Source organism: Acinonyx jubatus, chromosome B1, assembly GCF_027475565.1.
Source record: "Acinonyx jubatus isolate Ajub_Pintada_27869175 chromosome B1, VMU_Ajub_asm_v1.0, whole genome shotgun sequence".
In the NCBI taxonomy this organism is placed as follows: Eukaryota; Metazoa; Chordata; class Mammalia; order Carnivora; family Felidae; genus Acinonyx; species Acinonyx jubatus.
The window spans coordinates 156,711,251-156,732,680 of NC_069382.1; the positions used below are offsets into that span (position 1 = coordinate 156,711,251).

Genomic DNA, 21,430 nt, shown 5'->3' on the forward strand with positions numbered 1-21,430 from the left:
GATCTCACAGTTTGTGAGATGGAGTCCGATGTCAGGTTCTGCACTGACAGCATGCAGAACCTGCTTGGGATTCTCTCTCTCAAAATGAATAAATAAACTTAAAAAATAATAAAATAGAAATAAAATCTTCACAGTGTTCATCATCTAGTATATCAGGCTCCTAAAAGAGAAGCATTTCCTAAATCTTTCTGAATGTTGTTAATTTATATTTCCATGTAATTTGATAGTGCTTACTTTTCTTACTGCCCTATCCTGACATTTCTTTCCTTACAGTGTTAAATTAATCTACTTAAAAAAAGACACCTAGATTTTTCCTTGAAAAGAGGAACTTTATTAAAATATTTTCATATAAATCTCATGTCATTGAAAAACCACAAATGGTTTGAATGCTCACTAATGTTCACTTTAATTTTGTTGAGGAAAAATCCAAATCCCCCAAATATATTATTTTACCAATATTTTTAAAGTTCAAAATCTAAACACAGAGACACTCTTAATCAATTAACATTATCTTTGTATATATGTCACACACTGAGAAAATAGAAAGTGGCTTATTTTTTATTCGACAGTGGAAACCTGTGGCTTCAAACCTGTCACTTAACACTCCTTGGTGACATTTAGATTGAGAGCTGCACAGTGGGCCCAGGCTCGGTCACTGCATATCTGCAGCCAGGTGTGCAATCAAGTCTTTGGCATCTTGCATGACGGAGGGTATTTCTGAGCCATTTTCAGTCACTTGTGTTCCAAACAAGAACATCTTCCTGTCATTTCCCACCTCAGACAATGCCAAAGCTTCGTGGATATCTGTAATACGATAGGCTGTTTCAAGATCCTTCATCCCGAATAGAAAAAGGAAAGGAAAAAACTAGTTATTTTGCAATCCTTTTGGATAGAAAAATGTATTACTTTCATTGCTCTCAATGATCCCACCTCCATTTTAATGTGGAGGATATTGTGACCCCATTATTATGACTTCAGTGGTTGTCCGAATATAAAGATTTTAATCAGCATTATACCAGCAATGGGGTGCTTGCCTGGCTTAGTTGGTAGAGCATGCAACTCTTGATCTTGGGGTCATGAGTTCAAGCCCCACACTGGATATAGCGATTACTTAAAAAAGAAAGAAAGGAAAAGAAAGGAAAAGAAAAGAAAAGAAAAGAAAAGAAAAGAAAAGAAAAAAAAAAAACAGGTAGCAGGATTATACCAGTATTTATGAGCTATCATCAAAAAAAATTTTTGGAATGAAGTTAAGCCTTTATAACATCTTAATCAGTTTTCTAAGCACTGCAGTCAATCTGCTTTTTTTTTGTTTTTTTTCCATTTCTTTTTTATTTGCCCAAAATTATATTCAATAGGATGAATTATTTTATTTTTTTTATTGAGGTATAGTTGACACACAATGTTACACTAGTTTTAGGTGTACAACATAGTAATTTGACAACTCAACGTGTTATTCAATGCTCACCACAAGTGTAGCTACCATCTGTCACCATACAATGCTATTACAATACCATTAATTACATTCCCTGTGCTGTATCTTTCATCACTGTGACTTATTTATTCTGTAACTGAAAACCTGTACCTCCTATTCCCCTTCATTCCTTTTTGCCCATCTCCTTGTATTTATGGGTCTATTTCTGCTTTTTGTATTTGTTCTTTTGTTGCCATATTCTGCATGTAAGTGAAATCATATGGTATTCTTCTTTCTCTGTCTGACTCATTTCACTTAGCATAATGCCCTCTAGGTCATCCCTATTGTCACAAATGGCAAGATCTCATTCTTTTTTTATGGTAATATTCCAAAATATGTATGTATATACTACATCTTCTTTACTTGTTTACCTACAGATGGACACTTAGGTTGCTTCCATATCTTGATTATTGTAAATAATGCTGCAATAAACATAGGAGTGCATATACCTTTTCAAATTGGTGTTTTAGTTTTATTTCTTATTATTTATTTTTCAAACTTTTATTTACATTCTAGTTAACATATAGTGTAATATTGGTTTCAGGAGTACAATTTAGTGATTTATCACTTATATATATAACACCCAGTGCTCATCATAACAAGTGTCCTCCTTAATACCCATCACCCATTTAAGTGTTTAAGTTCTCTTTGGGTAAACACTCATAGTGGAATCACTGGATCATATGGTATTTCTGTTTTTAATTTTTTGATAACCTGGACCTGCCATACTGTTTCCACAGTGCTGGCACCAATTTATTTTCCTGCCAACAGTGCACAAGGGTCCTTTTTTCTCCACACCCTGACCAACACTTATTATTTCTTACAGTTTTGGTTCTAGTCATTCTGCCAGATGTGAGATGATATCTCAATGTGATTTTGATTTGTATTCCCTTGATTATGAGTGATGTTGAGCATATTTTCATGGGTCTGTTGGCTATTTGTATGTCTTCTTCAGAGAAATGTCTGTTCATGTCTTTTGCCTATGTTTTCATTGCATTATTTGTTTTTTGTGTGTGTTGAATTGTGTAAGTTCTTTATATATTTTGCATATAAAGTCCTCATCAAATATATCATTTGCAAATACCTTTTCCCAATCAGTATTTATCTTTTCATTTTGTTGATGGATTCCTTTGCTGTGTTGATGGGTTCTTTTTTATTCTGGTGTAGTCCCAATAGTTTATTTTGGCTTTTGTTTGCCTTGCCTCAGGAGACATATCTAAAAAAATGTTTCTGGTAGTATCTGGCTGGAATTTATTACATTTCTAAATGTTGGTCACCCCAATATAGTGCCTGCCTGAAACCAGAATTCATTTAGTTTTAGACCCTGCAGTGACTTTTTAAACAGTGTTAATGGATCCAGTAACATGTGGACAATGTCTTAAGTTAATAAATTCACTGACAGAATTGGAGAGGAAGAATATATATGAGGAGAGTGTTGGATAAAAAGAGGAGCTCTTTGTAATGATAAAAGCACATCAGGGATAGGGCTCAGTCAGTAGAGCATGCAACTCTTGATCTTGGGGTCATAAGTTTGAGCCCCCACGTTGGACATAGAGTTTACTTAAAAAAATAATAAATAAACTTAAAAAATAATAAATAAAATAAAAGTCACCATCTGTTAAAAACAAAAAGCACATCAGGGATAAACCCCAGGTTTATTCCATACTTGCATAACTGTGCATTAATAGAATAGAGGCCATCACTCAAAAAGTAAAAATAGTAAGATGACTTTTTAAAAATCCTTATATAATAACTTGAACCAATGAGTCATCTAAAAGCATAGACTACTTTGGCAAAGGAATATCAACAAAGATGCCTTAAACTAAACCAAAGATGCCTTAATATCCAAAACTTAACTCAAATATCCAAATCTTTCATTACTAAGCCCCAGTAAAAGTTATAAATTTGACTGTTTAAAAATGGCTCTGTTTATTCAATTTGACGAAGATAAGAGATACAAACCACAAAGGAAAGCATTGATAAAATAGACTATTTGAAATGGAAAACTATACAGGTGAGAAAAATATATGCAAAATGAAAACAGATGTAGGGAGCTCAGTGGCTCCATCAAGGGTAATAATATTCACATTATGGGGATCCCAAAAGAACAGAGAGAAGAGGGGACAGAAAACTTATTCAAAGAAATAATAGCTGAAAACCTCCTTAATCTAGGCAAGAAAACAGATATTCAGATCCAAGAGGCACAGAGATCCCTCAATGAAATCAACCCAAGGAGGTCCACATCAAGAAACATAGTAATAAATATGGCAAAAAGTAGTGGTAAAGAGAGAATTTTAAAAGCAGCAAGAAAGAGGTGCCTAGGTGGCTCAGTTGGTTGAATGTCTGACTGTTGATTTCAGCTCGGGTCATGATCTCATGGTTCATGTGTTTGAACCCTGCAATGGACTTTGCGCTGACAGTGTGGAGCCTGCTTGGGATTCTCTGTTTCCCTCTCTCTCTGCCCCTCCCCTGCTTACATGCTCTCTCTCTCTCCTCTCTCTCTCATAAACAAATAAACATTAAGAAAAAATAAAAGCAGCAGAAGAAAAGAAGACAGTTACATACAAGGAAATCCCATAAGGCTATCAGATTTTTCTGCAGAAACTTTGCAGGCCAGAAGGGAGGGGCATGATATATTCAAAGGGCTAAAAGGAAAAAAATCTGCAGCCAAGAATATTGTATCCAGCAAGGCTACCATTTAGAATAGGAGAGATAAAGAGTTTCTCTGATAAAAAAAGCTAAAACAGTTCATGACCACTGAACCAGTCCTACAAGAAATGTTAAAGGGGACTCTATTTAAGTGAAAAGACCGTAAGTAACAGTAAGAAAAGTAGGAAGCACAAAAGCAATACAAATAAGTATATATGTAAAAATCAGTCAAGGAATAAAAAAAATAAAAGGATGTAAAGTATGGTACCATATACCTAAAATGTGGGGAGAAGAGTAAAGAATGGTTTCAAACTTAAGTGACCATCAACTTATTATACAGAATGCTATATGTAGGTATTATATATAACATAATGGTAACCACAAATCAAAAATCAATAATAGATATGCAAAAATTAAAGAAAAAGAAATGCAAATATATCACTAAAGAAAGCCAGCAAACCGTGAGAGAAAAGAACAACAGAGGAAAGGATCAGAGAAGAGCTACAAAAACAACCACAAAACAAGTAACAAAATGGCAATAAATACAAACCTATCAATAATTAGCATGAACTAAATGCTCTGATCAAAAGACACAGAGTGATGGAATAGATTAAAAAACAAGACCCATATATATACTGGCTACAAGAGATTCATTTCAGGGGTGCCTGGCTGGCTCTGTCAGTAGAGCACATGACTCTTGATTTTGGGGTCATGAGTTCAAGCCCCACATTGGATGTAGAGCTTACTTTAAAAATTTTAAAAAGAGGCTCATTTTAGACCTAAAGACACATGCATACTGAAAAGTGAAGGGATGGAGAAATATTTATCATGCATATGGATGTCAAAAGAAAGCTGAGGTAGCAATACTTACATCTACTTACTGTAGACTTCATAAAGAATTTTTTTAAGTTTATTTATTTAGTTTGAAAGAGAGAGGGTGGGGAGGGGCAGAGAGAGAGGGGAGAGAGAGAATCCCAAGCATGCTCCGCGTTGTCAGTGTGGAGCCCAAACCGTGGCTTGAACTCAAAAACCGTGAGATCATAACCTGAGCCAAAACCAAAAGTTGGATGCTTAACTGACTGAACCACACAGGTGTCCAAAGACTGTAACAAGAGACAAAGAAGGACATGACATAATAATAAAGGGGACAATCCAACAAGAAGATATAACAATTGTAAATATTTATGCACCCAACATGAAATACCCAAATACAATAAACAGTTAATAACAAACATAAAGGAAATAATCAGTAGTAATATAATAATAAGGGGACTTTAACACCCCACTTACATCAATGGACAGATGATCCAAATAGAAAAGCAACAAGGAAACACTGGCTTTGAATGACACACTAGACTAGATGGATTTAACAGATATATTCAGAAAATTCCATCCTAAAACAGCAGAATACACATCCTTTTCAAGTGCACATGGAACATTCTCCAGAACAGATTACATATCAACCCACAAAACAAATCTCAACAAATACAAAAAGACTGAACTTAAACCATGCATCTTTTCTGACCACTACACTATGAAACTAGAAATGAACCATAAGAAAAAAACTGGAAAGAGCACAAATACATGGAGGATAAATAACATGCTAATAAACAATGAAGAGGTCAACCAAGGAATAAAAATTACATGCAGAAAAATGAAAACAAAACCGCAATGGTCCAAAATCTTTGGGATACAACAAAAGTGGTTTTAAGAGGGAAGTTTATAGTAATACAAGTCTACCTCAAGAAGCAAGAAAATTCCCAGATAAACAACTTAACAATATACCTAAAAGAGCTACAAAAAGAAGATGAAACAAAACCTCAAACCAGCAGAAGGAAGGAAGTAATAAAGATTAGAGCAGAAATAAATGATATAGAAACTAAAAAAAAAAAAACCCAACAGAACAGATCAATGAAACTAGGAGCTGATTTTTTGAAAAGATCGACAAAATTGATAAACCTCTAGCTGGGTTCATCAAAAAATAAAAAATAAATAGAGAGAGAGAGAGAGCACTCAAAGGAGCAAAATCAGAAACAAAAAAGGAAAAATATCAACCAATACCACAGAAATACAAATGATTATAAAAGAATATAATTAAAAATTGTATGCCAACAAATTGGACAACCTACAAGAAATGGATAAATTCCTAGAAACATATAACCTCCCAAAACTGAATCCGAAAGAAAAATAAAGTTTGAACAGACCAATTTCCAGCAATTAAAATCAAATCAATAATCAAAAAACTCCCAACAAACAAAAGTCCAGGACTCGAAGTCTTTGCAGGTGAATTCTACCAAACATTTAAAGAAGAGTTAATATCTGTTTTTCTTGAACTATTTCAGAAAATAGAAGAGGAAGAAAAACTTCCAAATTCATTCTATAAGGCCAGAATTACCCAACACCAAAACCAGAGCAAGACACCACAAAAAAGGAGAACTACAAGCCAATATCTCTGATGAACATAGATGCAAAAATCTGCAACAAAATATTAGCAAACCGAATCCAATAATATATTAAAAAAATTATTCACCATAATCAAGTAGGATTTATTCCTGGGATGCAAGAGTGGTTCAATATTTGCAAATCAATCAATGTGATACATCACAGCAATAAGAGAAAGGATAAAAACCATGTAATCATTTCAGTAGATGCAGAAAAAGCAGTGGACAAAGTGCAACATCCATTCATGATAACCCCCACTCCCTCCACAAAGTAGTTTTAGAGAGAACATACCTCAACATAATAAAGGCCATATAATCATATGAAAAACCCACAGCTAACATCATACTCAATGGGAAAAAACTGAGAGCTTCTCCCTTAAGGTCAGGAATAAGACAAGGATGGGGCACCTAGATGGCTCAGTCAGTTAAACATCTGACTTGGGCTCAGGTCATGATCTCACGATTTGCGAATTTGAGTGCCACTTCGGGTGAGCACGAGCCCCCCATCAGGTAAGCTTGAGCCCCGATTCGGGTGAACTTGAGCCCCAGTTTGGGTGAGCACAAGCCCCGCTTCAGGTGAACCCTGCTTCTCTCTCTCTCTTTCTCCCTCTCTCTCTCTCTGCTCCGTGCTCACTTGTGCCCCCCCCCCCCAAAACAAACAAATAAATAAATAAATCTTGGGGGAAAAAAGGAATAAGACAGGGATGTTCATTCTATAGTACTGGAAGTCCTAGCCACAGCAATCATCCAGGAAAAAGAAATAAAAGGCATCCAAATTGGTAAGGAAGAAGTAAAGCTTTCCCTGTTTGCAGATGACATGATACTATACATAGAAAACCCAAAAGACTCCACCAAAAAACTGCTAGAACTGATAAATGAGTTCAGTAAAGTCACAGGATACAAAGTCAATGTACAGAAATCTGTTGCATTTCTTAGACACTAATAATGAAGCAGCAGAAAGAGAAATTAAGGAAACAATTCCATTTACAATTGCACCAAAAATAATAAAATACCTGGGAATAAACCTAACCAAGGAGGTAAAAGACCAGTACTCTGAAAACTATAAAACATTGGGGCACCTGGTTGGCTCAGTCAGTTAAGCGTCCAACTTCAGCTCAGGTCATGATCTCACAGTCTGTGAGTTTGAGCCCCGCGTCAGGCTCTGTGCTGACAGCTCAGAACCTGGAGCCTGCTTCAGATTCTGTGTCTCCCTCTCTCTCTGCCCTTCCCCTGTTCATGCTCTGTCTCTCTCTGTCTCAAAAATAAATAAAAACATTTAAAAATTTTTTTTAAAAAAAGAAGACTATAAAACATTGATGAAAGAAACTGAAGACAACACAATGAAATGGAAGGACATCCCATGCTCATGTATTAGAAGAACACATATTGTTAAAATATCTATACTACTCAAAGCAATCTACACATTTAATGCAATCCCTATCATATACCACCAGCATTTTTCACAGAGCTAGACAAGACAATCCTAAAATGTGTATGTAACCACAAAAGACCCCATATAGCCAAAGCCATCTTGAAAAAGAAAAACCAAAGTAGAGGCAGCACAATTCCAGACATCAAGTTATACTACAAAACTGTAGTAATCAAAACAGTATGGTACTGGCACAAAAACAGAGATCAATAGAACAGAGTTAGAAAACCCAGAAATAAACTCACAATTATATGGTTAATCCATCTTAGAGACAAAAAAGGCAAGGATATGCAATGGGAAAAAGTGTCTTCAACAAATGGTGTTGGGAAAACTGGACAGCAACATGCAAAAGAATGAAACTGGACCATTTTCTTAAACAACACACAAAAACAAACTCAAAATGGATTAAGGACCTAAATGTGAGACCTGAAACCATAAAAATCCTAGAAGAGAGCACAGGCAATAATATCTCTGACATTGGCTGTAGCAACATCTTTCTAGATATTTCACTGAGGCAAGGGAAACAAAAGCAAAAATAAACTGTTGGGACTACATGAAAATAAAAAGCTTCTGCACAGCAAAACAAACAAACAAACAAACAAACAAACCAAAACAAAAACCAAAAACCAAACAAAAAACAAAAATTCCCTGAAAGCTAAAAACAAACGAAAACTAAAAAAAACTAAACAAGCAACAAAAATAAAAGACAACTACTGAATGGGAGAAGTAACATATCTGATAAAGGGTTAGTATCCAAAATATATAAAAAAAACTTATGCAACTCAACACCAAGAAAAACAAATAATACAATTAAAAAATGGGCAGAACACGTGAACAGACATTTCTCCAAAGAAGACATACATATGGCCAAAAGACACATGAAAAGATGCTCAACACTACTCACCATCAGGCAAATGCAAATCAAAACCACAATATTACCTCACACCTGTCAGAATGGCTAAAATCAAAACCACAAGAAATAACAAGTGTTAGCGAAGATGTGGAGAAAAAGGAACCCTCATGCACTGTTGGTGGGGATGCAAACTGGTGCAGCCACTGTAGAAAATAGTATGGAGGTTCCTCAAAAGAATAAAAATAGAACTACCCCGGCACGTCTGGCTGGCTCAGTCAGTAGAGCATGCGACTCTTGATCTCAAGGTCGAGAGTTTGGTCCCCACACTGGGTATAGAGTTTACTTACAAAAAAAAAAAAAAAAAAAAAAGAACTACCCTATAATCCAGTAATCACACTACTGGGTAATTTCCCACCAAAATATAAAAATACCAATTACCCCTGTGTTTACTGCAGTATTATTTACAATTGTAAAACTATGAAAGCAACTCAAGTGTCCATCAATAGATGACAGGCTAAAGAAGATGTGGCATAAAGAATATTCCATTGGGTGTGTGTGTGTGTGTGTGTGTGTGTGTGTGTGTATTTATTATTATTATTATTATTATCATTGTTATTACTATTTAGCCATAAAAAGAATGAAATCTTGCCATTTGCAGAAACATGGATGGATCTAGAGAGCATAATGCTAAGTAAAATAAGCCAGTCAGAGAATGAAAAATACCATATGTTTCACTCATATGTGGAATTTAAGATATGGAAGAAACAAAGGAAAGAAAAAGAGACATACCAAAAACCAGACTCTTAACTATAGAGAACAGTTACTAGAGGGGAGGTGGATGGGTGGGGGGATGGGTGAAATAGGTGAAGGGGATTAAAGAGTATACTTATCTTGATGAGCACTGAGTAACATATAGAACTACTGAATCGCTACATTATACACCTGAAAGTAATATAACACTATTAACTATACTAGAATTAAAATAACAATTTTTAATGTGGTGGTTTAAAAAATAAATGGAAAGCTATGTATAAAAAAGAGAACCATAAGCAAAGTAAAATAATAGCCAGCAGGTTGCTGGAGAAGATATTTGTAATGCACAGAAGTAACAAAGGATTATTTTCTCAAAAGATATGAAAGATTTCTACAACTCAAATAGGAAAAGATGAACACCCTAATAGGAATTTGTGAAAAGATATTAAAAGACAATTCACAGACGTAGAAATTAGCTTCAAAGAATGAAACGAATTTGAAACTAATAACCAATGCACATCTGAAAAGATGTTCAAGCTCACTAGTAACTAAGGAAATGCAAATTAGAATAACGGGATAAAATTTCAGCCCCATCAGATTGGTAAAAATGAAAAAGTTTGACAATACCAAGTACTGAGAGGGATATGTAGCTGCAAAAACTGTCATATTCCGTTGGTGGAAGAATAAATTGGTGCAGTATCTTTGGGAAAAACAGCTTGGTAAGTAAGATCTAGGAAAACCGAGTATGTACAAATCTGAAAAACCAGCAATTCCTCTTTAAAGTATATGCACTAGAGAAATGTTGATATGTATCTATAAGGAAACACATACATTGAGATTCACTGTAGCACTTTAAATACCAATAAAAAATTGGAAATAACCCAAATGCCCATTTTCTCTCTCTTCCTCTCTCTCTGCCCCTGCTACATGCATTCTCTTTCTCTCTCTCTCTCTCTCTCTCTCTCTCTCTCTCTCTCTCTCTCTCCCCCTCTCTGTCTCTCTCAAAAAAAAATTCTGAAGTAGCTTCTACACTGGACTGTAACATAGGCTCCTACTTTAGGTCATCATTTGTAATTACTTAGTTTACTTTCATAAACATTCACCCTTAGAAGCAGTGGGAGGATCAAGTTCTCTAATGATTGGCAACCTTAGCAATTGAGAGAGGGGCTTTAGTATTATAATGCTATAGATGTTCAATTTTTTAAAACTGATTTCATTATGGTAAAATACACATAACAAAATTTACCATTTTAACCATTTTTAAGTGTACACTTCAGTACAGTCACATTTTGTTCAACAATCCACCTCCAGAAGTCTTTTCACTTTGCAAAACTGAAACTCTCTACTCACAGCACAATAACTCCCCATTTCTCCCTCCCCCAACTCAAGGCAACCATCATCAATATAAACCTGTGTCCATTAAACAATAACTCCACCATCTCCTCTCCTCCCATTCCCTAGTAACCTCTAATCTACTATCTGTGTCTATGAATTTAACTACTCTAGGTACCTCGTAAAAGTGGAATCACACAGTGTTTGTTGTTTTGTGACTGGCTTCTTTCATTTACCACATTGTCCTCAAGGGTCATCCATGTAATAAAATGTACCAGAATTTCCTGTTTTAATGCTGAATGATATCCCATTGTGTGTATATATCACATTTTGTTTATCCATTCATCCATGGAAGAACACTTGGTTTGCTTCTACCTTTTGGCATTGTGAATAATTCTGCTGTGAATATGGATGTACAAGTATTTGTTTGAGTTCCCGCTTTCAATTCTTTTGAGTATGTACTCAGAAGTGGAATTGGTGGATCATATGGGTGTTATATTTTTAATTTTTTAAGGAACTGTCATACTGTTTTCTATAGTGGCTGCACCATTTTACATTCCCAATGACATTATACAAGGGTTCCAATTTCTCCATAGTAGTTTAATATCTATAATGTATATGTGAGAAATAAATTCAGGTCAGGTTAATTCATCTAAAACAAACTATTTCTTTATATATGGTAGTCCCTCAAATATTTTGTTGAAACCAATTCAACCATCAGTAAATGTTTATTGAAATTAAATTCAACACATATTTTTTGAATTTCTACTATGTACAGTATACTAAGTATTCTGAGGGACACAAAGATGAATAATGGTCTTTATTCTCAAGGAGTTTATAATCCAGAAGATCTAATAAGTATAAACTAAACTGAATATACAGCATATTGTTAAATATCTAGCTATTAAAAGTAGACATTTCTATTTCTTTCATTGACAATAAAGCTATTGAATACCACTTATATTTGCACAGATTTTTACCTGTTTGTTTGCAAACACAACCAGAGGAAGGATTGGGTTTGTTCCAATTAATTGATGAAGGTGTTTCTTGGCTTCAGGTAATCTGTTGTGATCTGCTGAATCTACCACAAAGATCAGCAGCAATCCTCTGGACAGGTACATTTCCCAATAGGAACGGAAAGGTTCACTGCCGCCAACTATACAGAATAGTGGAGAAAGAAGACACCAAAAACATTGCAGAAGTGTCCACTGAGGTGCCAGAAAAGATACTTTTAGATAATATCCCAACACTGGACAGATGTTTTGATAAAACACCACTGTGTTAGAGTGTACCCAATTCAGAGAATGACCAGAGAGCTGTTACTAGGGAAATGGTTGGTGGGAATATTTACCCTCCACAAGTGGTTCAATCATTCTGGAACATAAAGGATCAGCATAAAGACAGTAGATACTACAGAGGATGCCTTCCGATCCGTAAACATAGCGACCCCAGGGGCCACAGCCATCCTATCTGTTAAACTCAGAAAATGGGAGTAGGCTACTAAAATAACTCAGGGTGGTGGGTTAAAACACACCTTCCTCTAAAATAAGTTTTAGATGGACTGAATTCACTGGCCAGCCTCATTTGCACAATCTTTTTCCTTTGTCAAAATCCCAGAACTAATTTCTCTCTTAACATTGCACTAAGAGTTAATATGATCCTGTGAACATTAAGGAATACTTGCCTCAGAAAAAAAATGCCTTTGGATTATTTCATTCTGCTGATTCTTTCCAGAAGAAACTTACTAGTAATGATAATAATATATAGAGAGCGAACTTAGTTTTTGTTTTTCTCCTAGAAGAGAGGTTGGCAAACTATGGCCCACAGTTTAAATCTGGCCCAACGCCTATTTTTGTATAGCCCATGAAGAAAGAATGGATTTTACACTTTTAAATTTCAGGAAAAAAAAAGAAAGAAAGAATAACATTTCATAATATGAACATTATATCACATTTGGATTTCAGTGCCTACAAATAAAGCTTTATCAGAACACAGACATGTGGATTTGTTCACATATTGTCTGTGGCTGCTTCCACACTACAACAGAAGTTAGTAGTTTGAAGACCCCTGTTTTAGGAATTTAACAAAAACATTTAAAATACCACTGGGAAAGGGTCTTGATTTGCCTTTCTTTTGTTTTCCTTTTATAGAGCTAGGCTAATTCTGTAAAGTATTTCGTGTTATTAATTTTTTAAAAGAATGTTCTGTAATCTTCTAAGTTATTCACGTGGTTTTAACATACTTAAGCATGAATGAACATTTGGGTTGTTCTTTTTTTGTGTATGTGACGTCATGACATCTCATCTATATAGGGGATTTTTATCTTTTTTGTTATTAACTTCTAATTTAATTGCAATGTAGTCAAAGAACATGGTTTGTATGATGCCCCTTCTCTGAAAAATTTGTTAAGACTTGCTGTATGGTCCATGAAGTGGTCAATTTCGGTAAATGTTCCATGAGTGTTTCAGAAGAACATGTATTTTAGGTTTGGGATGTAGCTAAAATTGTCTAATTGGACAATCTTATATTGTCCATTGGATGAAACTTATTGATTATGTTCAAATTTTGTGTATCTTTTCTGATTTTTTTCTAGTTTTGATCCTATTAATAATTGACAATATGTTGAAGTCCCTCACTCCAATGGTAGCGTACGTCCTTTTCTCCCCCTGGTTGGAATCTTCCTCTCTTTTCCTCCCTTCCTTCCTTCCTTTTCACGTTTCATACTTTGAGACTATTTTCTTAGCTATATATTTGGTTAAAGTTATTATTTCTCCTATAGCTTCTTAATAAATTGAAAACTCTATTCCTAATAATGTTGTTAGCTGAAAGATCTGCCTACACATTTACCAATTTCCTGGCCCACATTTTCTTTTTGTAACTGGCTGAAAGCAAAAATAAAAAAGGTGATGGCAGTAATCTAAGTAAGAGACAGTATAGGTTCCAACTCAAATAGGTGCAGTACGAAAGGATATAACTGATGAATTCAGGATTTGTTTTAGAGGTAGAAAAATTCATAGTGTTTTATTTGTGGACTAGAGGTGAGGCTGCATAAGGAGAAATCAAGGGTGACCCCTAGTTTTCCGGCTTGAGCAACATGATAGGTGAGGGGCCATTTACTGACCAGTAGATTATAGGGAAAGGAACAGATATGGAGATAAATCAAGCACTTAGTTTTGACCATTTTAGGTTTGAGAGGCCAATTAGATATCTAGGTGGAAAGGTCAGGTGACATCTGGATATGTTTGGGCTGGATGGATAAATCTGGGATTCATTAGCAGAGGGATGATATTTAAGGCCAATAGGATGGATGAAATCATCCAAGGAGAGAGTGTAAAGAGAAGAGAATCTATGCAACTTTGGGGAACAGCAATATTTAGAGAAGCGGTGACTCCAGAATTACTTTAGAGTAGAGACTTCTGGGCTGCCATCTGGTTACAAAAAGAGGTTTAAGGCTTGTTTATAGTTGCATTTGCAGAGAAGGAAGTACACTTTATTTGCCTAGACTGCATGTTTATTAGAGGTAGTAAGGGAGGAGAGAGGCTGTTATAGGAGGGGGTGCTATAACTTTCCTTTCAGCTTCCTCTTATACCAGCACTGTAAAATGGAGAAAATAAAAAGAAAAGAAAGTGATTCCCCCTGTCCCTCCACTGCACTATTAAACTATATATGCATTCTAAAAGTATAGGAAAATCTGACCCAGTGTTACTTTTCATACAGATGCAATGTTGCTAATAGTATGTCTGGCTTAAGGTATAACAAAATGAACCTCTCCTGTTTACTAATAAGAAAGAAGGCTTACTCTCTAGGAATTCCATTTGGCTATCTTCAGTGTTGATGCATACTGCATTGAAACCTTGGGTGGGTGCCACACTGTGCTGGACTTTGTTTAAAGCTAGAGAGTGGAGAACACTGGTCTTTCCTGCTCCATCCAGGCCCAACACAAGGATCTGCTTATTTTTTTCCTGTGGAAAAAAAAAAGACAAAACAATAAACCCATGTGACCAGGGCCTCGTTTTCCTGGCTCCTGGCAGTGTGCCTGCCTGTGGTAGGACCCGATGATAATTGTGGAACTGTAAACCAGAGCAAAACTTCACAAAAAATTTAATATATCTAGGGGAACCCGGCTGAGCTCAGTTGGTAGAGGACAGGACTCTTAGTCTTGGGGTCGTGAGTTCAAGCCCCACGCTGGGTGTAGAGTTTACTTAAAAAAATTAATATGTCTAGAACAAACTGTGCCAATCAGTTTGTTTTTTATAATCTGCTATTAGTTATGTGGTATTAATCACACCACACCCTTCCATCCCCCAACTCCTGGTCAATCTATCAAATATAGACTTTATGTAGATCAGGATTTATAGGAAGTGCCGTAGATCACAGGATCAATTTTCACACTTCATTTTGCTTCTTGAGTTCATGTCCACTGGGGATTGCACCAGAATTCAGTCTGTTTGAGATCTAGGGATCTCTATGGTTCATGTACTGACTGTGCCATTCAGCAAGTAAGCATCTAAGTTTTCTTATTACGGATCTGTTTTGTTTTCCCAATTGGATCACTAGATTAGACGACTTTAGAGCAAAGTTCCCTTCTTATACTCTTTAAGATAAGTATTATGATTAAATGAAAAGGCTAAGGTTATAGAAATTGTTAAACCAGTTCCAGGGGTGCCTGGGTGGCTCAGTCGGTTAAGCGTCCGACTTCGGCTCAGGTCATGATCTCGCGGTCCATGAGTTCGAGCCCTGTGTCGGGCTCTGTGCTGACAGCTCAGAGCCTAGAGCCTGTTTCAGATTCTATGTCTCCCTCTCCCTGACCCTCCCCCGTTCATGCTTTGTCTCTCTCTGTCTCAAAAATAAATAAACGTTAAAAAAAATTTTTTTTTAAATATTAAAAAAAAAAACGGTTCCAATCACAAACATTTATTTTAAAACCTGACATTAAAACCTGTTGAACTTGACACAAACTTTAGAAAGAAGCATTCCACCAACATACCAGCCTTAAAAATTTTTATGACAAGTGACTGAGAGACAAGCATTGCAGACTGGTATGAAGACAAAGTTAAGAGTGCTCATAAAAGTGGCTATTAGGGTGCAAAATTTAATGTGATCAGTAGTAAATGACCAACAATACTGCAAGATTGCTTATAAGAATTCAATTCTATTTCCCAAACAGCCTGCTGAAGAAGTTTCTCATGCACAAAAACACCAGTAATTGTCTTCAATGGCACTGGTGTGGAAATAATCATTTACATTTGTATTCAAATACTAAATGTTGACATTAGATTTAGACTGGGTTTCTGGAAAAAAAGTGAATTTTTTTCACTGTTCCTATTTTTCTTTTTTTAAAAAATAAGATCTATGTGAAAGTAAGATGTTTTAAGATCTGATCTAATAGGGTCTTGTACAGAGCATGATTTATCAAAACTGTCTCCCGAATACCAGAATGAGACAAATACATGTTGGGGTGCCTGGGTGGCTCAGTCAGTTGAGCGACCAACTTCTGCTCAGGTCATGATCTCACGGTTTGTGGGTTCAAGCTGGCAAGGGTTCTGCACTCAGAGACGGGAGCCTGTTTAGGATTCTGTGACTCCCTCTTTCTCTTCCCCTCCCCCACTCACGCTCTGTCTCTGTCTCTCTCAAAAATGAATAAACATTTTTAAAAATTTAAAAAAGAAGACGAAGTACATGTTTTTGGAGTTAATTCTTGATGGCTCTTATAGCAAATAGTATTTCCATAGTTATTTCCTACCTTCATTCATGTTGCCTCACATCTGCATCTAAATGTTATAGTGTCATTCTGGGAGTGTCATGGTAAGGAATAAATGGCTGTAGGGTGTGGATTGTGTCTCCCTTATTGCCTCCACAAATGGCCCCATGCTCAAGGCTACCCCAACATATTTCATCAATTCCAAGATGCATTTTTCCCTCCCACATTTTAACATCTCTGAAATGAGGATTTTACAATTCATGGTATGTCATGTTTTGATTGGCAGCATTTTTTTTTCTTTCTCAGTGGTACTAAATTAATGGTATCTGAGATCCTATGGAAGTGTAAATTAAAACAGTTCCCTACTCTTTCCAACCACATCACTGTCCCTACGCCCATCCTTTCTAGAAATTCAGCAGTCACTGATGCTTTACATTTTACCTTATTTTAGCAAAATGCATGCTAAAATACATGCTTCCTCATGTTTATCTAATCTCTTAAGGAAAGCTGGGATTAATGTAAACCAAGAGTTCGGACACAATTTGTGATTTTGAACACCTCTGTTCCCTATCAAAAGTCATTCCTTTTATATTTGAATCTATAATAGTCTGTGTTTTACCAGAGATCAAATCTCAGTTAATAATTCAAATTGTTTAGAACCAGAAAAGCGCCTGTGAGCTCAGGAACTCCAGGAACAGAAGTCCATTGAGCTGGGTTTAATGTTTGCTTTTCCTTTTTATCCTACCCGCCCCCCTCCTCAATTTTTTAACTGTGGCAAAATTCACATAAAATTTACCATCTTAACCATTATTAAGCATACAATTCAGTGGTATTAACTACATTCATAATGCTCTTCATCTTGCAAAACTCAAACTCGGTAGTCATGACTAGCTCCCCACTCTCCCAGCCCTCAGCCCCAGGCAATCATCAGTTCTACTCTATATGATTTTGACCACTCTAGGTACCTCATATAAGTAGAATCATAGGTATTTGTTCTTTTGTGATTGCAGCGCCTGGTTTCTGAGACCTCTCAGTTAAAACTTTGTGACCATCCCTTCTGGGCGCTAGTAGTTTGAAAACAATTTTTATTGTAACCACGGAGAAGGTCTAGCCCTAAAACACACCCAGCACGAATTCAGGGACCCTACACTTTCTGACAAAGAATGTGTTCAACGGGAAGGACTAGGTTGGAGAGCCCGCGCGCGGCGAGGGTGCGGTCTGGTTTCTGTGCTGTAGGCGGCGGGTGCGCCAGTGCTGAGCGCTGGACGGAGATGGGGCCCAAGAAGGGCTGTTCCGGCCCCGTGAAGACCAACCAGGACCTCTTCTTCCTCAACGCTAGACCCGAAGAGGGGTGGGGCGCAGCGGCAGGGTTAGTTAGCCGTGAGGGTGAGGCAGGTGACGGGGGAAAAGGGGTAGCGATGGGTCCGGCGAAGCTTGGCACACCCCCTCCCATCCACAGATTAAAATGCCCAAGGAGACCGGATTCCCTCCCCCCGGTCGGGGCCTCGGACGTAACAGAGCCAGCGGCGCTCGGGCCTGACCGCCAATAATGGCCTTGGGGAGCGGGTCCGAGGCACCGGCCCCTTACCAGAGGCTCCAGCGGGGGCTTCGTCAAGGCGTTGTTATCCTTCTTCTCTTTGTCTTTTCCCTCAAGTTGTTCCTTCTCTTTCTCGGTCTCCCGCTCTTTCTTTTCCTCCTCTCTACACTTATTTTTCTCCTCCTTCCCTGTCTCTTTCCCCTTTTCTTTTCCCTTAATTTTCTCCTTCTCCACCTCCTTTTTCTCTTTCTCCTCCTTTCCTTTTTCCCGAATTTTTTCTTTCTCTGGCTCCTTCCCCTTCCCCCTCTCCATCTCCACCGTCCTAATTTCTTTCCCTCCTTCCGCGCGCCCGCGCGCTGGAGCCTGGATTCTGGATCCCGGCAGGTGTGGCCCCCGAGGCGGACTCAGGGTAGAGACGTAGGTCCACGCAGCGTAGAAACACTCGCGGTCACTGTGCGGCCGGGGCCAGTCTCCCGGCGCGTAGGCTGCCGCCGGGCATCTCGCGCCCACTAGCGGGGTCCGCCGCGCAGCAGATTCGCCGAACCAGGGGCTGGGGGAGGGGAGGAGATGGCCGGGAAGCTAGGGGAAGCTTTAAACCCAGAGGAGTGGGGAGGACCAGCCACGGGAGTTGGGAGACCCGTGGGGCCGATCATCTGCATAGGAAAAGCCTCCACCCTACCATCCCATCCGCGACACTTCCTCGGCAGGTCGCACTATGGCAGGATTCCCTTATGCTGGGACACAGTGTCTCAGAAAAGCCTTCCAAGCTGGCCCAGATTCCAGCGTCTCACCTCTACCTCACCACTCCAGAGTAGCCCGGCCTAAGGCCTAAGTGTCTCCCGTCGGGAGATCGCTTAAGGGAACCAGCGTCCCAGCAGATTCCGTGACTCTCCAAGCCAGTAACCATAAGCCTGAAAAGTCAAGTTTTTATCTTCCCGGCCCCCTGTTAACTACACTAGGAGTGTCCAGAGGCTGCTATCCAGGATGCTTAAGGAAAGAGAAAGTGAACGGTTCCCTTGTTTTAAATTCCTGACACATGTCGCCTAAAAAAGAATTCTGAAGATTAAATTAGTAGTCGGCCGGGATCACGGATACCAGTAATGCTGGGTATTAAAACTACAACTAAACAAAAATAGTCGCCCACAATTATATAGAGCAAATTAGGTACCACCTGGGCTTTTCAAAGGTGGTGTAATGTTTTTTAAACTGGTTTAAAAGCATATGGGTGGTTTTTATTATTTTGCTTTAATGTTTGAGAGAAAGTGAGAGCACAAGGGGGTAAGGGGTAGAAAGGGAGAAAGAATCCTATGCTCAGCCCAGGCTCAGCTTGCAAAGCCTGATGCTACGCTAGCTCTCAATGTGGAGATCATGATCTAAGCTTGACCTAAGCAGAAATCAAGTCAGATGCTTAACTGAGCCACCCAGGCAACACTTATTTCGTTAAACTGCATTCAAAAACATATTTCACAATCCAACAAAATAATCAATGCAATAAACTGACTTTCCTTCATCAGATCTACCGTTCAAATAGGCTTATAAGGAACAGTGAATGAAAGGCAGGTTCCAGGTTTGAGTAATGCAACAGTTTTTCAGGTTAGCAGTTTCCACTCAGCCTTGAAAATGCTGTGCTTAATAACTTAAAAAATGTTTACTACTCAATTTGTTTATATACTGGAAGGTAAAACTGGGTTCTTCCAGTCCCATCAGATTAGTTTTGTAGCTTTCTGGGAGGGGCAAGAAACAATTTTAGATATTCAGCCTAAAAAATTCTTCATATACCAACCAGAAGTCCCTATAAAATGCCAAGACCCATAACACCTTAATCCATACTCACTGCTAGAATCTTTTATTTTAAAATGTACCACAGTGAATGGATGTATCCATATTGTCTTTTATAAATGTACACACACATACACACACACACACACACACACACACATATATATACACAAAGAATATATGTCATTGGTTAAAGACCTGTCCAAAAGAAGAAACAATTACTAGAAATTTAATGTGGATGTTTACACTTCATTTGACAATTATAATTTATTTAAACTGAGGTTTCAGTTGCTTAGTAATGGCTGGTAATGACTAGCAATTACAGTGACTAAGTAGAGAAATGTAAATTTCACTTTTTGGTGCATTGGGTCAAAATTTTCAACAATGGATAATTTTCAACAAAATTCTGTAGCTCAGTTAACCTAAAAATGATTATCCTTCACCACAGAAATTTAATGGATTCCTAAATAACAAATTTACTAACAATTATTCCTATAATGGGGTATATATTCAGAAGGAATAAGTACATCACTCTTACCAAGAGTATTCTCTGAGCTCAAAAAGTATTATGCCATAATAAATCATTCATATATGAGGGTCTCTTGTTTAGATGTTACTGCAGATTCTGATTATGCTAAACAGAAAGGCAGCACCACATTTCTTACTTTTGTAAAGGAGGAAGAAAGCCTTTTAAAAATCTCTTTGAGGAAGTTTTGATATTTTCAGAGTCAAACACAGCAGCACTTTATTAATAAGGACAAAGTAATATGATCATAAAGAAATACTCAAAGTCTAGATTCAATGCTATCTTGGGCAGCACAAAATGAATACTCACAAGGGTGGGCATCCCAGTGTGTCTGTCTCACAGGTTCAATGGGAAAGTGGCTTATAGGTGAGGAAAGACCAGAGCAACACTGACACCAGACTGACTGTATAATACTTCATTACTTTGAGAAGGGTAATGAATGCATGTACTCTGAATGATGAAGGGGAGTCATTTCAGTATCTATTAACTGGGCCAAACAGTTCTGTTAAGTTCTAATACTGCCTGCTACTGAACTCTGGTGGATTTTCTCTCTACCTCAGAAGTCAATGTTTGAGCTCTTGACAGGGCCATTAAATCTTTCTGACTGAAACAGTCCAAACCCATCTAACCTCAGAACCACTGAGTCTAGGAGTCAACTTCTTACAACATTGATACATTTGCTTGAGTTCTTTAATGGTGATAAATCAGCATAATGTTATAATCTGAAAACAATACTGGGGTGCAAAGTGTGTATATATATATATATATATATATATATATATGTGTGTGTGTGTGTGTGTGTGTGTACTTGTGTATATATATGTACATATACACACCTACACACTTTTCATTACTCTCTCTCTATATATATATATAACATATATAGTATATGTAGTATCCCATATTCCAGTATCACATAACAGAGAATTTATAGTTAGAATTAATCATGACATTTACTT

At 37.3% G+C, this 21,430-nt stretch overlaps 1 protein-coding gene across 1 annotated transcript; it reads right to left on the reverse strand.

Moving 5' to 3' along the window:
- Positions 1-540: 540 nt before the first annotated feature.
- Positions 541-19,108, reverse strand: ARL9 (ADP ribosylation factor like GTPase 9). Its single transcript, XM_027057245.2, has 4 exons — positions 18,218-19,108; positions 14,728-14,890; positions 11,909-12,084; positions 541-832 (listed from the first exon to the last, which is right to left on the reverse strand). The coding sequence occupies exons 1-4, from the start codon at positions 18,476-18,478 to the stop codon at positions 653-655; spliced, it is 780 nt and encodes a 259-aa protein (XP_026913046.1). The 5' UTR covers positions 18,479-19,108; the 3' UTR covers positions 541-652.
- Between the last annotated feature and the right edge of the window lie 2,322 nt (positions 19,109-21,430).